The sequence below is a fragment of the Stegodyphus dumicola genome, chromosome 4 (assembly GCF_044657685.1).
Source record: "Stegodyphus dumicola isolate Sdum_Otavi_A_Nest chromosome 4, ASM4465768v1".
NCBI classification, from domain to species: domain Eukaryota; kingdom Metazoa; phylum Arthropoda; class Arachnida; order Araneae; family Eresidae; genus Stegodyphus; species Stegodyphus dumicola.
Window position 1 is genome coordinate 172,802,450 of NC_140771.1, and position 23,486 is coordinate 172,825,935.

Here is a 23,486-nt window from a genome sequence, read left to right on the forward strand (position 1 = left end):
GAAATTAACTGCCAGGACACCTCGGAGATAACTCTGTAAAAATTTTTTGTTCTTATTTCTTTCCATCCTAGATTGTGTCATTTGGCTCTTTTCCCATTGCGAGACAGCCCGATTCCCAGTACAGATCCACGTCGCAGAAGTTAATTAAGAAATTTTGAATTGCATGGGATTATTACTGTCGTCAGACGGTCTAGTTTCCGTCTCTTTTGTTTCGGTAGTTGTTTTCTATGTTAGTAACTAATTCACTCTCAGTTTCTCAGATAATTGAATTTACTGGTCAGAACTTGACACTGTTTCATTTGCTTCGAGCAAGAATTAAATAAAGAAGTTATGTCGATTTGAAAAAGATAGAATTGTTCATTAAATAGTTTAAGCTCTCGTAAAGCTATAAAAGAAGAGAGCGAGATTTATCAGCTATGTTAGTTATCTGTGGTATATTTTCTTAGTCTTCAAGAATGTGAAATACTTGAGAAAAAAATTATAGGAATTCAAGTGTTTTAAAATTTTTTCATTCGGTTTGTCAATGAATGTTCAGTGAACGTGAGAAAGGAATTTTATGGTTGGGTTAGATTAAATTAATAAGCCCATTAGGAATATCCGCTTAGGGAAAGGGATGCCATTATGAAGGATATTCTAAGGGTTAGATCAGGTTATTCGAGTATGGCAAAGCCACGAGGGTTAGCTGCCCAAGAGGAGGAAGGCCTTCGTGAAAGCCTTTCTGAGGAACATATGCCCATATTCACGTTACACATGGGGAAAACCATAAAAATCAACTATGCCGCTAACCCGTTCGCCTGTGTTCCAAACCAAACCGGCTCAAACTCAGCGGTCTTAAACACTCAGCCACTGGTGGGGCAATTCTTTAAGGGAAAATGTCCGGTATTCATATTACATATAGTGATAGTGATGGAGTACATATAGTGATAGTGACGGAGGACGTGGCCACCACCCCTTTACTATTAAGTTAATTAGCATATAGGGCCACGTCCGCCCTTATACAGAGTAAAGCCAGAGAGGCCACATGGGAGGCTTGCACAAGGCGCCCAAACCCAACGCCTGGACCATCCGGTTGGCAGTTCCGTGAACCAAATGCCACCGGGCAGACACCCGTCCAAAGTGCCCGGGTCCAGTGATTTTGAATCTTCAAGAATAGCATTGTACATGGCTAAACAAGGGCAGATATACATTAGTAGTTATTTACATGCTTCTGTTAATACATATTTGCCGACATGCAATCCAGCACTGTTACATACATATACTTTCTAAATACCTACATGACATTACCTTAATTTGCTTTGGAATAATAAGACAGGGCTAGTATATACACCTAGCACAATAAAAATAAGAATAAAAATAAAATAATAATAAAAAAAAAATCTGAAATGTTTCAGATTTTAAATTACGTCCAAAGGGGCGTTTTTTAACATTTTGTGTGTTACCTTTCTTTATTAAATATCATGTTCCTCGCACTTAAACCATAAGATCCAGTGCAACAGCAATATCGCAAAATAGTTTTAAAACGAGCATATCTTTAGAATTTCCGATACAGAGACTCACGCGCTGGAGATAAAAATGTTTTTTCTGCTCAACGTTGCCATTGCTCGCTTTGAAATCCTTGAGTTTGTTAATCAAAAATTCGTCAAAGTTTTAAAAAATAGGAAATCGATCATAAAACAAATTTCAAATTTTAAATTTGGTCTTCCACGTGCTCATATTCGTTGGAGGATTCCGTTATTCAAAATTCGATGACTCTATGTACCGTTGTTTTATCACAATACGAGAAATATACATACATTTACGCAGATTTTTCATTATTTAATTTCTTCAAATATAATGCAGGACTCTAACATTTTGTGGCAACAGTTTGAAAAGTGAACCGACATTTATCCGTCCGACGCAAAATGCCAAAACGAAACTAATAGTCCTTCGGGATTCAAATCCCTTTGGACTAATAATAATAATAATAATAATAATAATAACATACATTAGGACACGCTTGCCCACACTATATACACACATCGCAGACATCATATTACATATAGCAGAAACCACGAAAACAATCCACGCAGCCGGCCCGGGTCAAACTCCTAGCATTCAGCAGTTGCAACCACACGGGTGCTAATGGCGCGTACAAAATTTCAAAGCGGTGCAAGAAAGATTAGAGATAAATAATCATATTAATAAATTTGTGTTTAATAATATAATTTGGTCAGCTCATATGTTTAATGTAAAATACAATACTTTATCAATGCAAAAGCACATATATTAGACCAGCGGTACTCAACCTGATCGCATTCCCCTCTGAAACTAAATATTTAACAGCTAAATATATAAATATTAATAGCTAAATAACTAAAACTAAATACTTAACGGTTTAGCTGTTAAGTATTTATTTTTAGTTTATGAATTCAAGCTTTGTTATTTACCGATATTTTCTGTACATTTTGTTGTTTAATTTATAAAACACGTTAGAAAATAATCTAAATAAATATCTATGTATATTTTTCAAGTTTTGTAAAGGGGGAATAAGCAGTGTTGAAAGGGGTGCACGGGGGAAAATGATCGAGAACCACTGCACTAGACATTCAGATAAACAAAAACACATACTTTATTAGTCCAAAAGGGCTTTGTGCCTGAAGGACTATTCTTCTCGTTTTGCAATTTTGCTTCGAATCAGTATAAACGACGTATCACTTTTTAAATTGTTGCCATCAAATGTTGTCCTGCATTATATTTGAAGAAATTAAATAGTGAAGAATGTGCATAAATGTATGTATGTTTCTCGCATTATGATAAAACAACGGTACCTAGAGCCATCCAATTTTGAATGACATTATCCTCCTACGACTATAAGCATGTGGAGGACCAAATTTGAAATTTCGAATTAATTTGTTTTATTATCGATTTCATATTTTGAAAAACTGAACGAATTTTTGATTAACAAACTCAACGATTTAAAAGCGAGCAATGGCAACACTCTACGGGGGAAAAACCTTTTTATCTCCAGCGCGCGAAACTGTGTATCGGAAATTCTAAAGATATTATCATTTTTAAATTATTTTGCGGCATTGCTGTTGAACTAAATTTTATGGCTTGAGTGCAAAACACATGATATTTAATAAATAAAGGTAACACACAAAACGTTAAAAAAAAACACCGCTTTGGACGTAATTTAAAATATGAAACCTTTCAGATTTTTTTATTTTCCTTTTTTTTTAACCTTCAATTCGAAACTATTTTTCACCACATATCGTTCCATTTTCTTACACCTCTTATGCAGATGCAAATGGACGTAAGGTAATTTGATAGACACCGCTTACAAAAGCTTCTCGGTAAGATCAAGTGGCACCTTGGTTGAAATTTACGAAATCCCAAGGAAAAAGAAGCCATACAGTAGTATAGGTTTCTGAAATACCCGTTACGAGACTCACCGACTTCAGCAAATTAGACATATTCCAATATACATTTAAAGGTTTGTTATTAGAAATACTAGAAAATTGGGAATTCAGAAATCTTAGTATTAAATAAATGGGTTACAGCCGAAAACATCGCGGCAAAAACATCGCAGACGAAAATGTCGCGGAGGTCCCATAATGATACAACGCAAGGCGAAAAGGTCGTGCTACAAAACATCGTGGAAAAAAACATCGCAAAGAGAAAACATCGAAGTTCCAAAACATCGTGGTACAAAACATCGTCGTCGAAAATAAAGCGGTTCAAAAACATCGCAGTTTAAAAACATCGTCGTCGAAAATATCGTGATAAAAAATAAAGTATCTACAAATCATCGCATGACGATAACATCGCAGACATGCTTTTTTCAGGCATGCGTTAATAAGTGTAAATGGATATTCCCATAATGATTTGTGAGCGCAAGATGGAAAGAAGGATAATTTTACTTTCATATTTTTTATTAATTAATAAATTTTTGCTGAGAAAATAAAAAGGAAACTTAAGCATAAAAAATTAATGCAACTTATAGCACTTAATAGAATTTTAAACCGACATAGTTAACTAAAAAAGGCCATTAATAAATCATTTTTATAAAGTTTTTACTGGTAATATTTCATGAAAAGTATAATCTATGAGTTACATTTAATTTTCTATGCTTAAGTTTCCTTCTTACGTTTTCAGCAAAAATTTATTAGTTAATAAAATATGTGAAAGTAAAATTTATCCTTCTTTACACCTTGCGCTCACAAATCATTATGGGAATATCCATTTACAATTATTAAAACCTGAAAAAAGCATGTCTGCGATGTTATCGTCATGCGATGATTTGTAGATACTTTATTTTTTACCACGATATTTTCGACGACGCTGTTTTTGAACTGCGATGTTTTTGAACCGCTTTATTTTCTACGACGATGTTTTGTACCACGATGTTTTAGAACTGCGATGTTTTCTCCCACGATGTTATGTAGCACGACGTTTTCGTCTTGCGTTGTTTTCTCCGCGACGTTTTCGTCCACGATGTTTTTGCCGCGATGTTATCGGCGGACACCAATAAATCAAATATTTTTACTTTAGCATACCTATTACACCTTTGACTCTTCCTTATTTCAAACATCTGTTTATTTCGAGATGAATATTTCCGCTAGTTTGTTTATAAACAAAACATAAACACCCATTCAAACCAATCAATTTCCTTTTTTGTTTTTTAAGTAAAATATGTAAGATCGAGAATGAAATGATTTATGGGGTGGATTTTGACAAGCTGCTTATTTTTTCGTTTTATTTATTTATTTATTTATTGCCCTCTTATAAATGGAGGAAAGAAGGAAAAAAAATTACAAACGTGTCAAATATATCAAAGAAGCAAATGCCCATTACATTGCTACAATTTTTTTCCCCGCTGCAGAGCTTATGAAAAATTCAAAGTCGATTTCCTTCCTATTCGCCTTAAATATGCGGGGAATGGTAGCGCTGTATCCTTACGTATACATCATGCATGAGAAATTCCTCCGAGGTTAAGCCTTTAAACGTTGCTGTCAAAGGACGGCGACAGAACGGGGACAAATGGAAAAGTAAAAGCGTTCGACTGCGACTGCCTTCAATAACGGCGACGTTTTCGTTTTGCCAACATTTGTGTTAAGATTCCGGTTGCAAAATGATGGAATAAAATAGATTCGGTAGCTGATACAGATGTTTTGGAGGGTTGGCTATGAGTCTTCAAAAAAAAATCTATGAAAAATATACTGAATATGTTTACAGTTTTGAAAATATTACGATAATGTGGTTGCAATAAAAGAATCTGGAATGCATGATGCATAAGAGACGTAATTGACTAAAATGTTTGGCACCAAAAAAATTGTAGCGTAATGTATTTTGAAATATTTTTTCAAGTTGTGCTAAAAGCCGAAAGATTCTTCATTTCTCATCTTGCTTTGAAGACACAGGTCATTTAGACGAAACGTTAGACTTAGCAACAACATTAGAAAACAACTAGCAGTTCTAGATTTGGTCGGATTTCACAAGTACGTTTAAATAATTGACCGACGAGCTTTGGTATTCTTGATTTCTATTTTAATTATAAGCTCTTAGAAACTATCGCACCCTTTTAATACACATCTTTTCGATAAATTATTCCATACATTGTTTCCACAGACCCGAGATTTTTCCCCAGCTTCGTTTTAACTAAATTACATGCAATCATGTTACTTATAAAAATAAACTTCTTCTAACTTCTACTTCATCTTTTCGAAAGGGAGGGAATTCACTTCTAATAACAACTATCTACTTCGTAATCTTTTCTTAGGTATAATTTAAGTTATAAAGCAAATGGAACAACATTTAAGTTATAAAGCCATAGAACAAAAGTATATGGTTATATTTCTCAACAAATGTAATTTATTTACATAATTTATAAATTTATATTTCCTGAGTAATATGTTGTCAAATCTATTCAGAGCACTGCATCAGAGACAGAGGACGGTTTTACCAAGGAGCTATTAACGTGACTAAATCTGGAATACCTTGCCAAAGATGGGATTCACAGGTAAGTTTAAATTATCTTTTCTTTCCCTTTCATTCTATAATTAAAAGTTTTGAGTAATGTTTTTATCAAAGCTGAGATGAAATAAAAAGGATAGTCGGTGTGTTTCTGTCAAAATTATGTAACGCATTTCAACCCTACCTAAGTACTGATTTACTTGAAATCATCACAGTTGAAGTATAAAATCATTTAATATGCTGATCTAAATACTTTCTTTCCTTGGAAACTAAAATTAAAAACTGAGTCGCATTTATTGACACTTTTTAAAGGATTTGCAATTTTATTGCTTTTGCTAAACAGCAGAAACATTTGTACCTTATTTTTCTTTTTCTACTTTTTTACTTTGTCACAGGTACGTTAATAATATTCAATGTGTTTTCAGTTTTAGCAGAACAAAATATAATGTTACAACAGTTAAGAAAGTTAAAAGATTTATGTCAGATTATACCTTCCAAATTCTATACATTGAATTAAACGTTTTAGGAAAACAGTGGATAAAGCTTAAACGGTGATTTTATGATAACGGTGAATATACAGATGTATGTATACATATATATATATACAGATGTGTGTACATATATATACACAGATGTACGCATATATATATATAAAATTAAAAAGTAATTCTTCAAGCTATAGCCTATGAGTTAAAGTGATACTTCGTTCCTTTGCAAAAAATGTATAAATACAAAGTAAAGATCCAATTGTAATGCAAAATGTAAAATATCAAAAGATGACTGCTTAACTTGATTGAAATTTAAAAGTTAATATGTATGTAGAATAAAGCGTAAGCTATCTCAAAATATATTAGAAAAAAATATAGCAAAAACATCATATTAAAAGCAATAAGAACAACAAGCAGCGGTAAATTAATGCTCAACTTCTCAGAATTAAAAGAATCTGTACAAAACCTACAAGAAGAAATACACTACTTTGTTAATATCTTGATAGACAATCTTATACCAAATGCATTCATTGAAAATTCCCTAAATAAAGCTGGCATTAACCTGCTTTTTTAGATTATTTGAATTACAGGGTTCATAGCCACATTTTAGTTAAAAAATAAGCACCTATAAGCACTTTTTAAGCACATTTTAAGAAAAATAAGCACCTGTCTAATTACATTATACACAACTGCATAACCTTAAAAATTAGACTCGTAATTTAAAATATGAGAAATGCAGTATTTATTAAGAGATAAGCATTACCTCAACCATGGAAAATAATAACTTTTTTTTTTTTAATTTTAAATAACAGTTCAATTTACAGAACTAGTTTACAATGAGAGGGAAAAAAACTATGCAGAACTATATTACAAGATTTAATGATGAAATTTCAGTTCAAAATAGAGAAAATAAATAATAATAAGGCATATTTATTGTATTCACTTGGAGCCTAATAATAAATACAATTTATTTTTCCACTCATATTGATATTTAAATAATTTAAATCTAAATTCTGAACATTTTCTAAATTTTCATTGTATATCAGTTTTCCCTTAACAGATATTGCAAGCAGAGTAATTTAAGTAAAGAAGAGGAACATTTCTGAAATCAGAAGACAGAAATTTTCTTCATGCAGTCATTCTTTAACAGTAAAAGCTTAACTAATCCGCATACTTGGAAATTGGCGAATATTCGGACAGTCGAGCGTAACTTGAAAAAGAGGAGCGGAGGGGGGGGGGTAGACTGTAGCCGCTCTTTAAATTTTTCCGCTAAATAAATGCTTTTGACATTTCGATATGCGCATCATATAAAAATAAACCAACGGAACTGAAAAATATTCTGCTTAGCAAGCACAGTAAAACTCTTTTAAGTGTTCATAAACAAATCTCGGACAGAACATCAAAATTAATTATCTCTGCAAAATATCGCAAGCGTTATTGCGCAATACGTGCGCCGTAATTCTTCCCTACGTGATATTACGCAATCGGAATCAACAGCTGCCGGTACTGAGAGAATAAAGAACTAAATAACTGGGGTGTTTTTCATTCTAATTTTCAACAGACGGCTTTAAATTTCCGGAATAGAATCATTCTTCGCTTGGGTTGGTAGACCGCAGAACTTTTAGTCCTATTCAATCCAGATTGGAGAAGAAAAAAAAAAGTCTGTTGCTTGTTTTGCAGCGAACTGTAACAGTTTCAATATTCGAAATTTTGTGGAGAAAGGGGAGAACCTCCCAATCTTCGCACTGTATAATGTATTGGCCAAAAAAACGAAATTATTTTGACTATTCGATTACTTTCCCTTTATTTAAGCCATTCCGAATATTATTCCTTAGAAAGCTAATCTGTGTTAAAACACAACAATTTTTGAAAGTTTACTATACTTCAGCAGTTACTGCAACTATGTTATTATAAACATTCATACATATGCTCATAATATAAGCTTAACGATCATAATAAACACGAATATGAACTGACCAAGCGGAACGAGAATGCAAATTGTTAAGATCTTGATAGAAATTCAAACGTGTGTAGTATTTGGGTGGGAGGAAAAGAATGCCGAATGTACCGGAATTTTCTACTGCTTTCGCATTTCTTTGACCAATAGAACGACGGGCACCTGTCTGTACTCTTCATGCACACTAATCCAAAAGGTTATGTTAATGTAGAGAACGGGGAAAAGCTATTTCCGGGAGTATGATTCACCATCTGACATTCTATATTAGGAAGAAAAGTTGTTTATTTAGTTTCGGCTTTGGTGCCGGGAAAAATAGCGCGTTCATTAAAAAAAAGCACTAAAAGCAAAAAATAAGCACTAAAAACAAAAAAGTACGGGCTTTAAAGAAAAAGTAAGCACCTATAAGGGCCTTTATATTTTATTTTCAAATATAAGGACTTATAAGCATTTATAAGGACCGGTACGAACCCTGAATTAGATAATGATATTATTTACTTAAATCCTGAAAGGAAGGTGATTAATGGATGGCTAATTTAAGTCATCTAATGTAAAAATGTATAGCTTGTCACTCTCACTACTTAAAACTTTTTTTCTACGCATTTGGCTCCGTACTTCAATACTTTGTTCTTAATTTGTATTATATGTAAATTGATATATATTTCTGGCCAAATCTATCCTGTAATTAAATTTTATGGGCCCAATTTCCATTCAAAGAAGCTTGATTTCCCTCTAGCTTGAAGAATTACGACTTTAACTAACAAATTACTATTTTGTTTTGTTTTTTTCCAATTTCAACTACTTTTGTTGGCCAAATTTACCAAGAGTAAAAATTAGTCATTTTTGTATTCTCGCCTTTTCTTGCCATTCAAAAATGGACATCGCACAGGACAGGCGCCATGTTGTAAAAAACTTCCTTCTACACCCCTCCCAATAATTTTGGGCTCAGATCTCAGATCCCCCTTAGTTAGTTACGTTTCATTGGACTTTGCTTCTTGATGTGTTTCCCCCCCCCCTTTGGTGTTGTCTCGCGCAACTGGTGAATTTAATTCTTATCTTTTTCACTTTTGTCTGTCGTTACTTTCCACGCCCTCTTTCTGCCATTTTTGTAAAACAGCTTCTAGCAGAAAGAAGTCTTTCATTCAGGTATGTTATTCTTTTCATTTTTTGGTAGTTATAAATTTTGGTCATAAACTGGTCCAATATTAATCTTTTATTCTCTTTCTAAGACATTATTAATATTACTTCTTTTTTAAAAGTTATAACTTTTCAAACTAGAAGATTCAGCCATAAACTTCGTGAATATTTAGACTAATAGCAATTTCGCTATTTATTTTATTGCTGTAAATTTGCCTTACCAGGCGTCTTGTATAGTTTTACTACACAAGCTAAATATTTCTCTTATATTTGTTAGCATCGGACGCGTCGGGAAATGGAACAGAGAATTTGAGACCTGGTTAAAATTAATATTGGGACTTTTTAATAAAAATTTGTTAGCTATCAGTCTCACTGCCTGTTCGACGAAACGCGTTCTGGAATTTAGCAGAGTTCGAATATCACTAGGCATTTCCTTTGAAAAGTCCATGATGATATTCGAATTAGGCTAATTATTCCATTTACCGCTGCTTGTAGTTCTTATTATTTTTAATATGATGTTTTTGTTATATTTTTTCTAATATGTTTTGAGATAGCTTACATTTTATTCTACATACATACTAACTTTTAATTTTCAATCAAGTTAAGCATTCATCTTTTGCTATTTTTCTCTATTAATATTTCATACATATTATGTTTTTACGTTTGCATTACAATTGGATCTTTACTTTGTATTTATACTTTTTTGCAAAGGAACGAAATATCACTTTAACTCAAAGGCAATAGCTTGAAGAATTACTTTTTAATTTTATTTCAAATTTTGCAGCTCAATGCGCAAAATTCTTGACCTTACAGGTCCTTTTTGTTTAGTTCATAAGCTTTTCTTACATTATATAATAGATGTCTAACGAAGAAATTTGGTCAGACAGACATTGCCGGATTGAAGATAATTTTATTATTGAGGAAAGCAATTCCGGATTCGCAATATTTGGTTTACATACGGACGAGCGTCTTATGTTCTCTACATTTTTATTAGCTCAGCATTCAGTGAACAAAGAAGGTAGCCGCAAAGCGTCTTGCCAGGAAGAAAGCTTAAGCGAAAGTGTCGCAGCAATTCAGAGTAGGAAGAGAGGGAGTCAAAAAGTTTCAGTTCGAGTTAAAAAAGTTTGGGTTTACAATTTAACGATTGGGCAAGAGGTCATTAAGCGTTACGTAGGATCGCATGACTAATTTGAATGACGCAGTTTAGACTCATAGCGCTATTTTTAAGATAGAGAGAAGAAGTCCCCCAAAATTAGAAGTTTGCTTTCATATTTTTTATCTTATATATATATATATATTGCACTGTGCATATAAAGGGTTTTTCCGAATTCGACCGACGTGTTCGGAGGGATGATAGCAGGCATCAAGAGGATGAAAAATTATCATAAAAACCAATGGTCGCAAACCACATTTAGTGAGTGACAATCGCAAAAATAAATGTCGAGAAGACAGTGCGCCTGAGGAAGAGAATGACCAAACAAATATGAGAATTAACAGCACTGCGGTCGAAAAGAAGCATCCCTTTCGTATGCAAATTTTCAATCCGTATGGGGAAAATAACAGCAGCGAGCAAATATTCATTAGTAGGCGTTGCAGAATTCGCGGGTGTTAAATTTCATAAAACATGTCAGATTACATGTTAAACGAGAAATATACGGATATGAGTCTGATTTCGCCAGTAGGTGACAATGGACGCCTAGCACACAGGATGTACGAAGAGCAATACCCCAAAAGATGTTGTCCGCACCATAACACCGGCATGAACATCGATCGATGGCTACAGGAGACGAGTAATAATGACGAGTTGTAATGATGGGCAAGAAAGCAGTGTGTGCACTCCTGAAACAGAAAACCGAGTATTGCAAAGGTAGCTAAATTAAATAGGAGATTTAAGGGACTATAGCCCTAACTGAATATAGAACTTTATTTTGAATTTTTTTTTATTTTATGTGCGAACGCATTTTATATATATGTGCAACATAAAAAATATAAAAAGCAAACTTCTAAATGTAATTCATTATAGCTTCTCTTATTTTTATTTCATTCGGGGACTTCCTTTCTCTGTCTAAAAAATAGCGCTATAAATCTAAACTGCGTCATTCAAATTGATCATGCGATCTTACGTAACCCTTAATGCAGATATCTCTTGTCCTATCAAAGTAATTTGTAAACTAAACCTTTTCTGACTCCCAACCTCTTCCTCTGCATTACTACTGCGACACTGTGTCTCTTTTCGCTTATGCTTTCATACTGTTCAGACGCTGCTGCAATCACGCTTTTATCGCCATAGTATCAAAATTGTAAATGTTCTTTAATAGCCACGATTGAAGAGCCAGGTAAATTGTGGCCACCAAAATGTGAATTTAAATAAATGTGGAATGTAATTCGGCATAGCTGGAAATGGCAGATATGTTGATGGCGTCTTACTAGATGTAACTTCTGAAGAATCACATTTCCCTTGAGAATCAGTACACATATCATTTTACTTGCTGTGTGCTCTACTCAGACACATCTTATGGCATGGCACATCACAATGTGGACAATCTGCACCCCACAAACAATTTTAATAATGAACAGAAGCAGCCAAGCAAGACATGTCTTTTCGTTAGCAAACGTAGGCAGAAAATAAAGTGCTTACATCATGGCCAGAGTATTTATCATCTCAAAGTGCTTTGTTTTAATCCTGCACAGCGATTAGGCAAGAAATTTTGCACTATGGTTACTGCAGGGAAAATGAAAATGCCTTGAAAGTGTTGTATGAGGATTAAAATTGGGAATTCAAAGGACTACTGCCAGTTTATTCCAATTAAACTTGATTTCTTAATGAATTTAGGTCACATTTTTATATCTTGCATATATGAGTAATTACTACAAAATTTTTGTTAAAAGATTATCCTATGCTAGAAAAAATTCTTTAGAGTATTTCTTTTTCTATTTTATCTATGGTTAACCTTATATATATTATATATTCTTAACCTTATATGTATGTATATGTATATACAATGAGCGATTAATATATTAGAGATGAATCTTTGTTTTAATATGAATTAGACAGCAATGATGCACAATGACATAACAGTCAGGAATAACTGATATAAAGCCCTCTAAGCCTAAAAAGAAATAATTATTCCTGTATTAAATCTGATAATGAGTAAAACGAAAGATTCGTAATGAATTTTAAACGAGGCAAGATCGTGAATGCGAGAAGACTTGGTTCCAGCCTCTCTTAAACAACTAATATTCAAAGCATTCTGTCTAACAAAGTATATGGGGTATTTAGAGAAATGCAGCTGTGTAAAGGAACTTCAGGTAATCAGAACAATTCTAGTCGGAAAACGCTGGTGAATAATAGAGGTGAAAGACAGCTGATAAGAATCGTTCTTATCAGCAAGAGAACGGCAGATTTCAACTCATTACAGTTTAGTTATCTTACAAATCATATCCATGGACACAACACATGGGGACTTCGGATCAGAATTTGGAGCAAAGAGAATTACAGAATACAATTATGAACATATCATGAACATCTGTTGTTAGGGAAGATTTACCAGGAAATATCGAGATCTAGATACTACTTATTCTAATTTGCCATTGCTATAATTGCAATTTATGATGCATTGTAATAAATATAAAAATGACAACTTTTTATAATAATGATGAGTTTACAAGTTGGTGTTGGTGGCATTATCATTTGAGGAATATTTTGCTGAAGTACAATGAATGAATTTATATTGCTGGAAAGGACTTCCAATACTTCAACTTACCTTAATATCGCTGTCCATTACTCACACTCGTCCGTGACCGCTCTCTTCCCTAATGCAGATGGTCCTCTTTAGTAGGACAATGCTCCATCTCATAGTGCACATTGGATCTCAAATCTGTTACTAAACATAATTATGAGTTTAAATTGTTCTGTGGCCGATTCAGTCCTTTTTGGCTCTACTCTGCTGAGCAGAATGAAGCAGAAATATCATGATAACATTTAGATCTGAATTATTTGGATTACGGCAAAGCAAACTAGGGCTATCTACCTAAATGGAAGGATGCCATAGTTGACGGCTTTCTAAGAGAAGATGTCTCATTTCCGCGTTACACATAGGAAAACTGCTTCAACGCCTGGACAGACCATCATTCAATCTGAACGACACCGAGTTGCCATTATGACATTATGGGCTATTACCCATCAAAAAAGTTATCAGCACCATAATCAGTTTGATTCTAGTCAATTTCTTCGACTATTGTTTAAAGGCTGTTTTCAGGATTTATTTGATTTTGTGGTTTTTATTTGACTTCAAAATTTTCAAAGGTAAAATACATAACGGTGAGCTTTTTTAATAAAACATTTTCCTTTCTCTCTTTTCTGTTGTTGTTGTTTATGGTAAACTTAAGGATATGAATGAGCAAGTCTGAGTAAAATCATAACAGCTATTTGACTTAGTAGCTATTCAATCTTGTGTTTGCTGTATTAGCTGTCCGATGATAAAACTAGAAGACAGAATATGTAATATCTAAGTGATGAATGAAACCAAAATCATGATAGTGGATTTCGATAAGTACTGAAATGGGTCGTGACGTTTTCCTCATCTTGTTTATAATGCTTGTATATGTATGTACATACACGCTTGTTTGTGTATATATAATCGATGTTATGCTCTATTTCATGAAACCAGGATCCTCATCACCATAATCGTCCGCCCATGGTATTCCCCGAAGTTCTCAACTCTGAAAACTACTGCCGTAATGCAGGTGGAGAGGAACCCATGCCTTGGTGTTATACCATAGATCCGAGGATCCGTTGGCAACACTGTGACATCCCTCGATGTGGTAAAGATAAATTTTTCTACTGTTGTTTTAATACCTATTACGAAATTTATTTCAAAAGAAGAGAAGAATTTGTTAAACCTCTACGTTAATATCAGCTACTTTTTATAGACTTTCACAGGTGCATTTCCGTTTTTAATTTTAGCTGAGATGTATCTAAGCTGACTACACGTAACGTAACATAAAAAAATCAGCTGTAACACAAATTCTCTTTTACATTAGCCTAATTAAAATTCACTGCTGTAAGAAGACATTACGTAAAAATACAGTGTGTTTGAGCCTATTTTATTATGAGTTTTAATAAAACATTTTAAATGCGCAAAGACCAGTCAACAGTTTACCATGTCACAAAAAGAACCTTAGGATTATTAGTGAATATTCAAAACACTTCTTTTTCTTTCCTTAATTTACAAGCGATTTTGTATAAATAAATCATAGACGTTTTCAAAACTTTGCTATAAAATGCTATCAGACTGACGTCTGATCTATGCTTTGGTTTTATATATGCTTATTCATCAAATATCTTAAAATTACTTGTATCAAAGCTATTATGTCACTATTCCTATTATGAGAGAATTCTTAATTTATAATCGATATTCTTTTTTTTTCCCAGAAAACAACAGCAATATATTTGCAGCTGATTTAGAGCTAATGGACATGTTTGAGCCTCCGCCTGAGCCCGTCTTTTCTCCTACTTTCCTTCTCATAACTTGTGCTTTGAGCCTTCTAGTTGTTGCCATGGTCATTCTCCTAGTACTGGGTTGCAGAAGACTCCAGAAATATCGCCGAGGTTATAATGCTACCCCAACTACCGATGTTGAAATCGATCTGGAAAAGTTGCCTTCGAATATGGCATACCACAGAACTTCTGCCCAACTAAATCCTCGTCTGGAGATTCTGGAATATCCGCGGAATGATATCATCTACATTCGAGATATCGGGCAAGGGGCTTTTGGCAGAGTGTTCCAGGCAAAAGCGCCGGGACTCCTCAAAGGCGAAGAATTCACTATGGTGGCTGTCAAAATGCTAAAAGAAGAGGCTTCGGAGGATCTCCAAACAGATTTTGAACGAGAAGCTTGTCTTATGTCTGAATTTGATCACCCTAATATCGTAAAACTTCTTGGAGTTTGTGCTGTAGGAAAGCCCATGTGCCTTCTTTTCGAATACATGGGTAAAGGAGATTTGAATGAATTTCTTAGAACTTGTTCTCCTACAAATTATATTGTTAGAACACCAAATGGTGACATATACAATGATGTCAGATTAACTCACATGGATCTCTTAAACATAGCCCGCCAAATTGCTGCTGGGATGACGTACTTATCAGAAAGAAAATTCGTTCACCGCGATTTAGCCACAAGGAACTGTCTTGTCAGCGAAGACATGGTGGTAAAAATATCAGACTTTGGCCTATCGCAAAAGATATACACAGCTAACTACTACAAAGGAAATGATCATGACGCAATACCAATTCGATGGATGCCGTTGGAATCCATACTTTACAATAAGTTTACTGTTGAATCGGATGTCTGGGCATATGGTGTTGTTTTGTGGGAAATATTTTCTTTCGCTCTGCAACCTTACTACGGATTGACTCACGAAGAGGTTGTGAAGTTCATCAAAGAAGGCAACGTTCTTCAGTGCCCCGATAATACTCCGCTACCGATATACCACCTCATGAAAGCTTGCTGGAATCGCAAGCATTCAAACAGACCGAGCTTTAAGACTATTTATAAAACTCTGGGAATAATACAAGAAGAACTACAAAGGCATGCTTATAGAGAACAAAAGGTGCATGTGTAAAAGAGGAAATATACGATGTCGCTAATAGTGCCATGTTATTTTCGCACAACAGTCCATCGCTTTTATCTTAAATAATTCTCATCGCAGTGTTGACCAAGAAATATGTAGTGTGTTGGTTTTATATTGTGTACCAAACTGAAGTAAAGCAATCTATTGCAGTATATGCAAAACATGAAAGATGAGCAATATAACTATATATCTATATTTCTGACATATTCTTATTATCACAAGAAATTCATCTGAACAAAATGCGTTCAACTCAATAAATTATTTATTTTTTCGGACAGGTGTATTCATTTAAATGTTTACTGGTGGAAATTAATTTTTAAATTCACTTTTCATTTCGGCTTCAGAATTTCTCAATAAAAACAGGAGAATAAAAATTAAATACTTTTGCAATGTCAGTTACCTCATCATCAGTTATTCAAACCCTTGTAAATGTCTAAAGAAACCATTCGCAAGCTTTTGGATGCAACAGAAATAACAGGACTTTCAAAATTAGCCAAAATTCATTTTTATTTTATAGTTAATTAAGATTAAAAAAATTTATCAGATGTTTAAAAATATGAATATATGCATTTAAAACGTAGTTTGAAACAATCTATGCTAAATTTAACGGCAAACCTTTGTCTAAATATTAACAGCAGTTAGTAAAATGTCTAAATGTTTTTAATTTAATGTCATTTTACGACATCTTTGTTTAATCATAGACCAGTTTTCCATAATCTTATTTTTGCTGCAACTTCTCATAAGAAATAAGAATTTGACTCAATACAGACCAATTCTGTCTGAAAGTCATGATCTGCAATATACGCAAGATCTTTATATTTATCTAAAAAATTAAATGCTATTTAAATTTTGACACTTCCTAATCCTCAGAAAAAAACATCAGCAAAACTGTGTCTAAAAATTAGGTTCTTTCATTTCAAACGAAATCTTTAAAAGTTTTTAAACTATGAATGTAACGTAAGTTATATGAAAAAGGATTATTATTAATAAAAGTATGGAAGCAAAATACCAAGGCGAGAAAATTATCTTTCTTACATAATGATCCATTTTTCAAACACGATATGTGCAGAAAAACCAGTAAGATTTATGTAATTTCTAAAATAAGCTATAAATATTATTTGCTCCTTATTGTAAAATGAAACACTGCAAGCAAATTTTGCTTTTAAAATTTCATTGCTTAATAATTCATACTAATTATCTATTAATTTAGTTCCAGTTACGATGGCATTTACTTTCTGTAAATATTTGGCATTAAGTTGCAAAATATATGTACTGTTGACTCTAATTTTCCTGATATTCAAAGACTGTTTCATTTGTTAAATTTGATGATGTTGCATTCTTAAACATACCATATGTTATAAATTTTTACTGTACAGATATTTTATGTATATTTATAATTTTATGTGTACTGTTTTTTATTGTTATTCTTGTTGATATTCATTGTAAAGTATGTATCATGATTACTGTTGGATGAGTTAAATTTGATATGCTGTATGAGATAATTTTAAAGGTTATACAAATTGCAAAATATGAATACCTTGTTAAAATAAAGCAGCTTAAAGCGCGGTAAGCTTAATCGACTTTCTTTTCAGAACTTTCTTTCTGCTTTTATTATTTGATAATGTTTATCTGACAACTTACTTAATAACTTAAACAGGGAAAATTTCCAAAGCAAAATTTCATATACCGTTTTATATTTTTGTCATAGTTATTTACTTAACAGGCAGACAGACCAAAAGGTAATCGCTGAAATGTATGTCCAAATATTGGTTTTCTCATGTTCACGCTCTCAATCGAATTCAAGTATAATCGCTCCAGATAAACTTACGAGGTATTTTAAAAATTTATAGGCAGTTTCCTTTTTAGACCCTTAATGCTCCTAGCATTTATATTAATAAATCAGCGAAACTAACAATTACTCAAATATATAAACATGATATAATCTAGGTTAGATACTAATTTAGATTATATCTGTTTCTCAAGCTTGTTTTTGAAAGCGCTTGAATACAAACCATTATTCAGATGTTACCACTAATTCTTCCTACCTACTCAGCATGTTTTCCTTGTTGAATTTTCATTCCTCAGAGTTAAAATATTTTAACTCCAAACCCAAGACCAATTCAGTCTGAAGTTTGTAAAACCTAGGATCGGTTCTAAAGTTATAGGATGTATTATGTCATATTACTTAATTAAAATAGGCAGTATGACATTTTTGAATACATTGTGTGGTACGTTATTAACGCTATTTGTTTCTGTACTAACAGTCTATCGAGAGAATTCTTAGCCTTCATTCTGAAAATTATTCGAGATATGGACGAATCATGAATGTTCTCAAATACAAATCCAAAAGACTAACGAATCTCTCGAATTAAAATGAAAAATGAAACTTCTACATGTTAAACGTTTTTAATTGAAGGAAAATTTGAAATCGATTTGTGATGGAAAATAAGTTGAAGAAAACAAATTTTTAAAATATCCCTGCATTTTTTTTTCAGGACACAGAAAATAAATTTAATTAAAGGAGCACTTAATCTAAACTCTTATATGAAGAAGCTCAATTTTTCAATATATTTTGAAGAAATTTAGTGATGCCACTCAACTGAAACAGCTATGATTTTGCTCTTTTTTTTAATGAATGCTTCATTTAGACCTCATTATAAACCAGTCTTTCGAAACTTTTGAGTTAAAACTTTTAACAGAGTTTAATTTAAGATTCGAATAATAAAAAAGCCCATACGCCTAGTGGAATTCGAGAAATCGACTGTCTTATTCTTAAAAATTACATTTTTACATGATATAGATCAAATCGCATCTTATGTTACCTTTTCATGCACATTTTTACGTTTACTGTTATTTCGCATCTTTTTTAAGTTTTCTAGTTTTATACATGTTCCCTGAATAATCCATTACTTATTCCTTCTCTAAATATTTTTCAGCTTTATATTTTCTATTTATTTCCAACATACAGTGTGAAACACAAAGTATACATACATAGAATGTCGTAAAGTATGAACGACATTCTATATGCAACCATGAACGATGACTAATATATGTTACGCGCATTTTTGGATATTTATGTCTGCTCAAGATGCATTTAATTTTGGCCTTTATAAATCACGATGCGTTGCGTCCGAAAATATGTCGATACTTTTAAGCAACATAGTTTTTATTTTAGTCCATTTTGTTTACAATTTTAAATTCAATGTCTGTTAGTTTCTCATGAAAAAATGTGCAATGAAAGTAACCTCATCTTAAATATTTATTTATAATTAATTAAATTTCTACCAAAATTGGAATAATTTATTTTTTGATAAACTGAAGCGAAATTTCTTTGTTAGTGATTTTTTGTAAAAATTAGTTATAGCTAAGTAATTAAATTAAAATGATTTTACAGAAATAAAATTAAATAGCTACTTGTGAAATTAAGAAGATATTTTTTTTAATGTTTCATAACTTCATTATTAAATTTAAGTAACTAAATTTTATAAAGTTTAACTATTTTAAGAAGAGTTCACTTTTTATTAATGATTATTTTAATAAAACTTGTTTTGTAATTTTATGAAAATTACATTAGTAGTCTATTAAGTGAATTTCTTATAAATTATCAAAAATGACTTGAAATTTGCAGATATTTTACCTGTTAACCAAATAAATAATTAATATTATATCAATTCATATGAATAGCATACGTTTTACCTGGTAAAACATCTTTCAAAATTTACTCAATAATGTTATGCTAATATTTGATTGTCAGTAATGTGACGTCTTTGAAATCATACATTCATAAATATATTGTGAAGATGACGTATTTTACTTAATATATATGCAAAAGTATTGTGTATGAAGGTGTACTTGTCATGTAAATAAAGCATTCTTTGTACGATTAAACTAAAATTTAGAAAAAGAATTGATAATTTGTTTTATTATTAGAAACTTCTTTTACTACGCAGACACATTTTTCATATTAGATTTTTATGTTGTCTTTAATCTATATTATAGCTATTTTTATAAAGATAATATTGTATTCTTTTATCATAACATGATTTATTTAATCATTTATTAAGAAAATAATCCAATTACATCTATTATGGATTGATATCTTGTTGTAAGAGTAAACTCGCAGATGTCAGTCTTCTTAATTACATATGTAGGAAAACAGATAGTTTAATGGATAATTGTATCAGTGTATTCTTTCACGTCTTATCTAGAAATCTTGAATTTCTAAATAAGTGTATTAATATATAAAAATAATAATAACAATTACATGCCAGATGAAAAGTGGGAAGATTCTCATTATTTTTAAAAAATACATTTATTTTTAAAATCATGAATTATGAGTGATACACAAATAACTTACTGAATATTTTACACTTTTAGAAAGAAATAATTTATATTAGAAGCAAAGCAGAATGATTGGGGAAACAATTTTTCCTTTTTTATTTCGATATGTGGAAGCAATATGGCAAATGAATTTCAGTTATTTTAGGTAAATCTAATTTCAGAATAATAGACACTGACTGAGTGTTTTCGTCGTTTACGTTCAAAACGCAGGAAGCTCTCGGCTTTATGAGAAATATGCATTTAAACACACTCGGATTTGTAACAAATTGCGCATATGAGATGATAACAATGATGCAGAAAAAATAATAATTACAGCTATATTAATAATTAATATTATTGTATTAGTATTTAACTATTATTATTTTATGTTATATTTGTTGATAATAACGCAGTCTAATATCATAATAATTATTCTGTATTTAATTATTTAAGTAATGTAACTTTTTTTAGTTCAAGTAAAAACGCTTAAAAGAAAAGTCTTGGATAAATATTAAATAGGAGACAAAGTAAGTTTAAAATGTACATGCAATGATAAAATTAAATGTTGTCAGCATAGGCTACCAATGATGCAAACAAAGACAATGATGATGGAAATAGTGAATTATTCAGTAAGCATTCCTGGATATTCGATATATCTTAATTCTTAGCATAGCTTTCTGGAAACATACATAGTTATGTAGGAGGAAAATGCACCCCTGCTGTTCCATAATTACACGCAAACATTAAGATATTTACAGCATTGCAACAAGTCATGAAGACAGGCGACAAACAAGATGTTAGCTGTACTAAGGGCAAGCATGAGAAGAGTGAATATTATGCTATTGACAAAAGATTTAAGAACAAAATTATAATATTGCTCAGCTGGGGAGCATCATTTTGCAGCTGTTGGTTTAGTTTAAGTTTCAGTTTCAGAAGCGAATAAAGGATACCATTTTCAGTTTTGCCGTAATCTTATAACAACATGTATCGTTAACATGACATAAGAAATACATGACATGGAATAGTTTTGAAATGGAACACTTCAGAAAAATTTCTTAGAATCGTATTACTAATTTTAAGATAGACAGGATAATAACAAATTAAAAAAGCTGATGTGTACAACGCATGACTTCCTTGTACAGAATACTAAATTTATGGGGAGGCGTGCTGATTCTTTACAGAAGTTCAGCCAACTCATTTTTCTATTGTTTTACGATAGATCACTCTCTCACGCCCATATCGTATGAGGTAATGAGCTTTTCGAGAGGGATCCTCCTTAGGGCTCGGATCCTCTTTAGGGCTTCTTTTCAGAGGGATCCTGCGTAGGCCTCGACATTCGCTTCTTGTATTTCAGCGTCCCAATACAGTCCTTTGTGATCTCTTATGATGTTCTTCCGCAGGTGTTAGTCGTGCTCTACCTTGAAGGAACTCACGAAGTCATCGATGGCATCGCCCAGTTTTATACGTGCGTACAGATGTCATGCAAAAAACTCGTCCAAATGAATATTTCAGTATAAATACGACACCCGAAATTTTTCGCGATACTTCATTTACTTGGTACAAGGAAGCAAAAAGGAGTATTAGAAATTAAAGATAGAATTTTGTCTTACATACAGGTAATTAAAATTTTATGTAGTCAAGCAGAACATGATAATGGAACGGCATAATGATGCACTCATGGATGGTTCATTTTGGAAAAAAATTACACAATTAGATTGACGTGAGAGAACGCATGCGTAGAACGTAGTTACGATATGAATACCAGATTAAGCATTGCAAAGTTATGGTTTGACTTCATTTATATTATTTAATTTTACAGTTTTGCAAATATATTAGATTAGGTTTCATTTATCAGGTAGAAGACTTCAATTTCACGTTTGACACTATATGCATACACAGTTGGTATTATATAATAATCATATTATGACAGGTATAAATTTTGGAATGATGCTCTTCGGAAAAATTTATCAAAAGCAAATTCTTCATTTTGAATGTAAAAGGGGACAAATAAATTAAAACAAAACTTAAGAAACTGTTACAAATTAAACTTAGAAATTTCATTTTACATACATACATACGCGCGCGCACACACACACACACACATATATATATATGTATACGGAGAGAGAGAGGGAGGGAGAGAGCAGCCAATAGGAAAACTTTACAAATTCTGATAAGGAGCAATTATAAAGCAAATTGAGCACTCTAAACAATACATGTCAGTCGAAAGTAGAAACTAAGAAGATGTTACTGCACGCAATCATTGACCTTGTGAAACATCAGTACAACCTTAGCAGAGGAGATGAAGTGGGAAATTCATCTTCAAACTGAAATCGCATACTGTGTCATCTGAAAACAGATGGTTTTGTTTATTTAATTACGGCAAAGCACACTAGGGCTATCTGCCTAAGGGAACGGATGCCTTCGTGGAGGACTTTCTAAGGGAAACTGGCTTATATACACGTTACACATGGGGAAAACCACGAAAACGCCCATGCAGCCAGCCCGTTCGCGGGATTCGAACCTCCATCTGAAAAACAGATTGCATGTTGAATGGTGTCTATTCAGAAATTTTGCAGCATCATCGTTTTGTAGAAATATCTAAAACTTTAATATACCAACGTTCCATAATCATGTTCTATGACTTTAATATCCGAAAGGTCACAGAGTACTCATATTATTATAAAATCAGCTCTTTACTCAAACACCTCAAGAACGTTTCAGTTCTCAGTTCTTTAATCATATTAAGTGATCATAAAGCAGAATACAGAAAACTCATTTCTTTTTTAAGTTACAACTTGTGCAACAGACAAAACTTCCACAACTTACAAATATTAAAATTAATATAACAGACCATTAAATTCAAACGCTGATAACACATCAAACAGACTAAACTGAACTTGTTCCAAATAATTTATCTAAGCATAATTTGAAACATCAGCTATATAGATGCAGCTAAGTGCCTAAAAACAGAATACAGAAAACCCATTTCTTTCTAAAGT

General features: G+C 32.4%; 1 protein-coding gene across 1 annotated transcript in view; it reads left to right on the forward strand.

Moving 5' to 3' along the window:
• The window catches only part of LOC118199531 (tyrosine-protein kinase transmembrane receptor Ror2-like), a 380,512-nt gene extending 360,447 nt beyond the window's left edge, over positions 1–20,065 (forward strand). Inside the window, exons 7-9 of the mRNA XM_085815782.1 lie at positions 5,910–5,998; positions 14,202–14,355; positions 14,966–20,065. Coding sequence (XP_085671908.1) covers positions 5,910–5,998; positions 14,202–14,355; positions 14,966–16,155 — 1,433 coding nt within the window. The 3' untranslated portion in view covers positions 16,156–20,065. The remainder of the gene's footprint in view (positions 1–5,909; positions 5,999–14,201; positions 14,356–14,965) is intronic.
• The last annotated feature ends 3,421 nt before the right edge of the window (positions 20,066–23,486 follow it).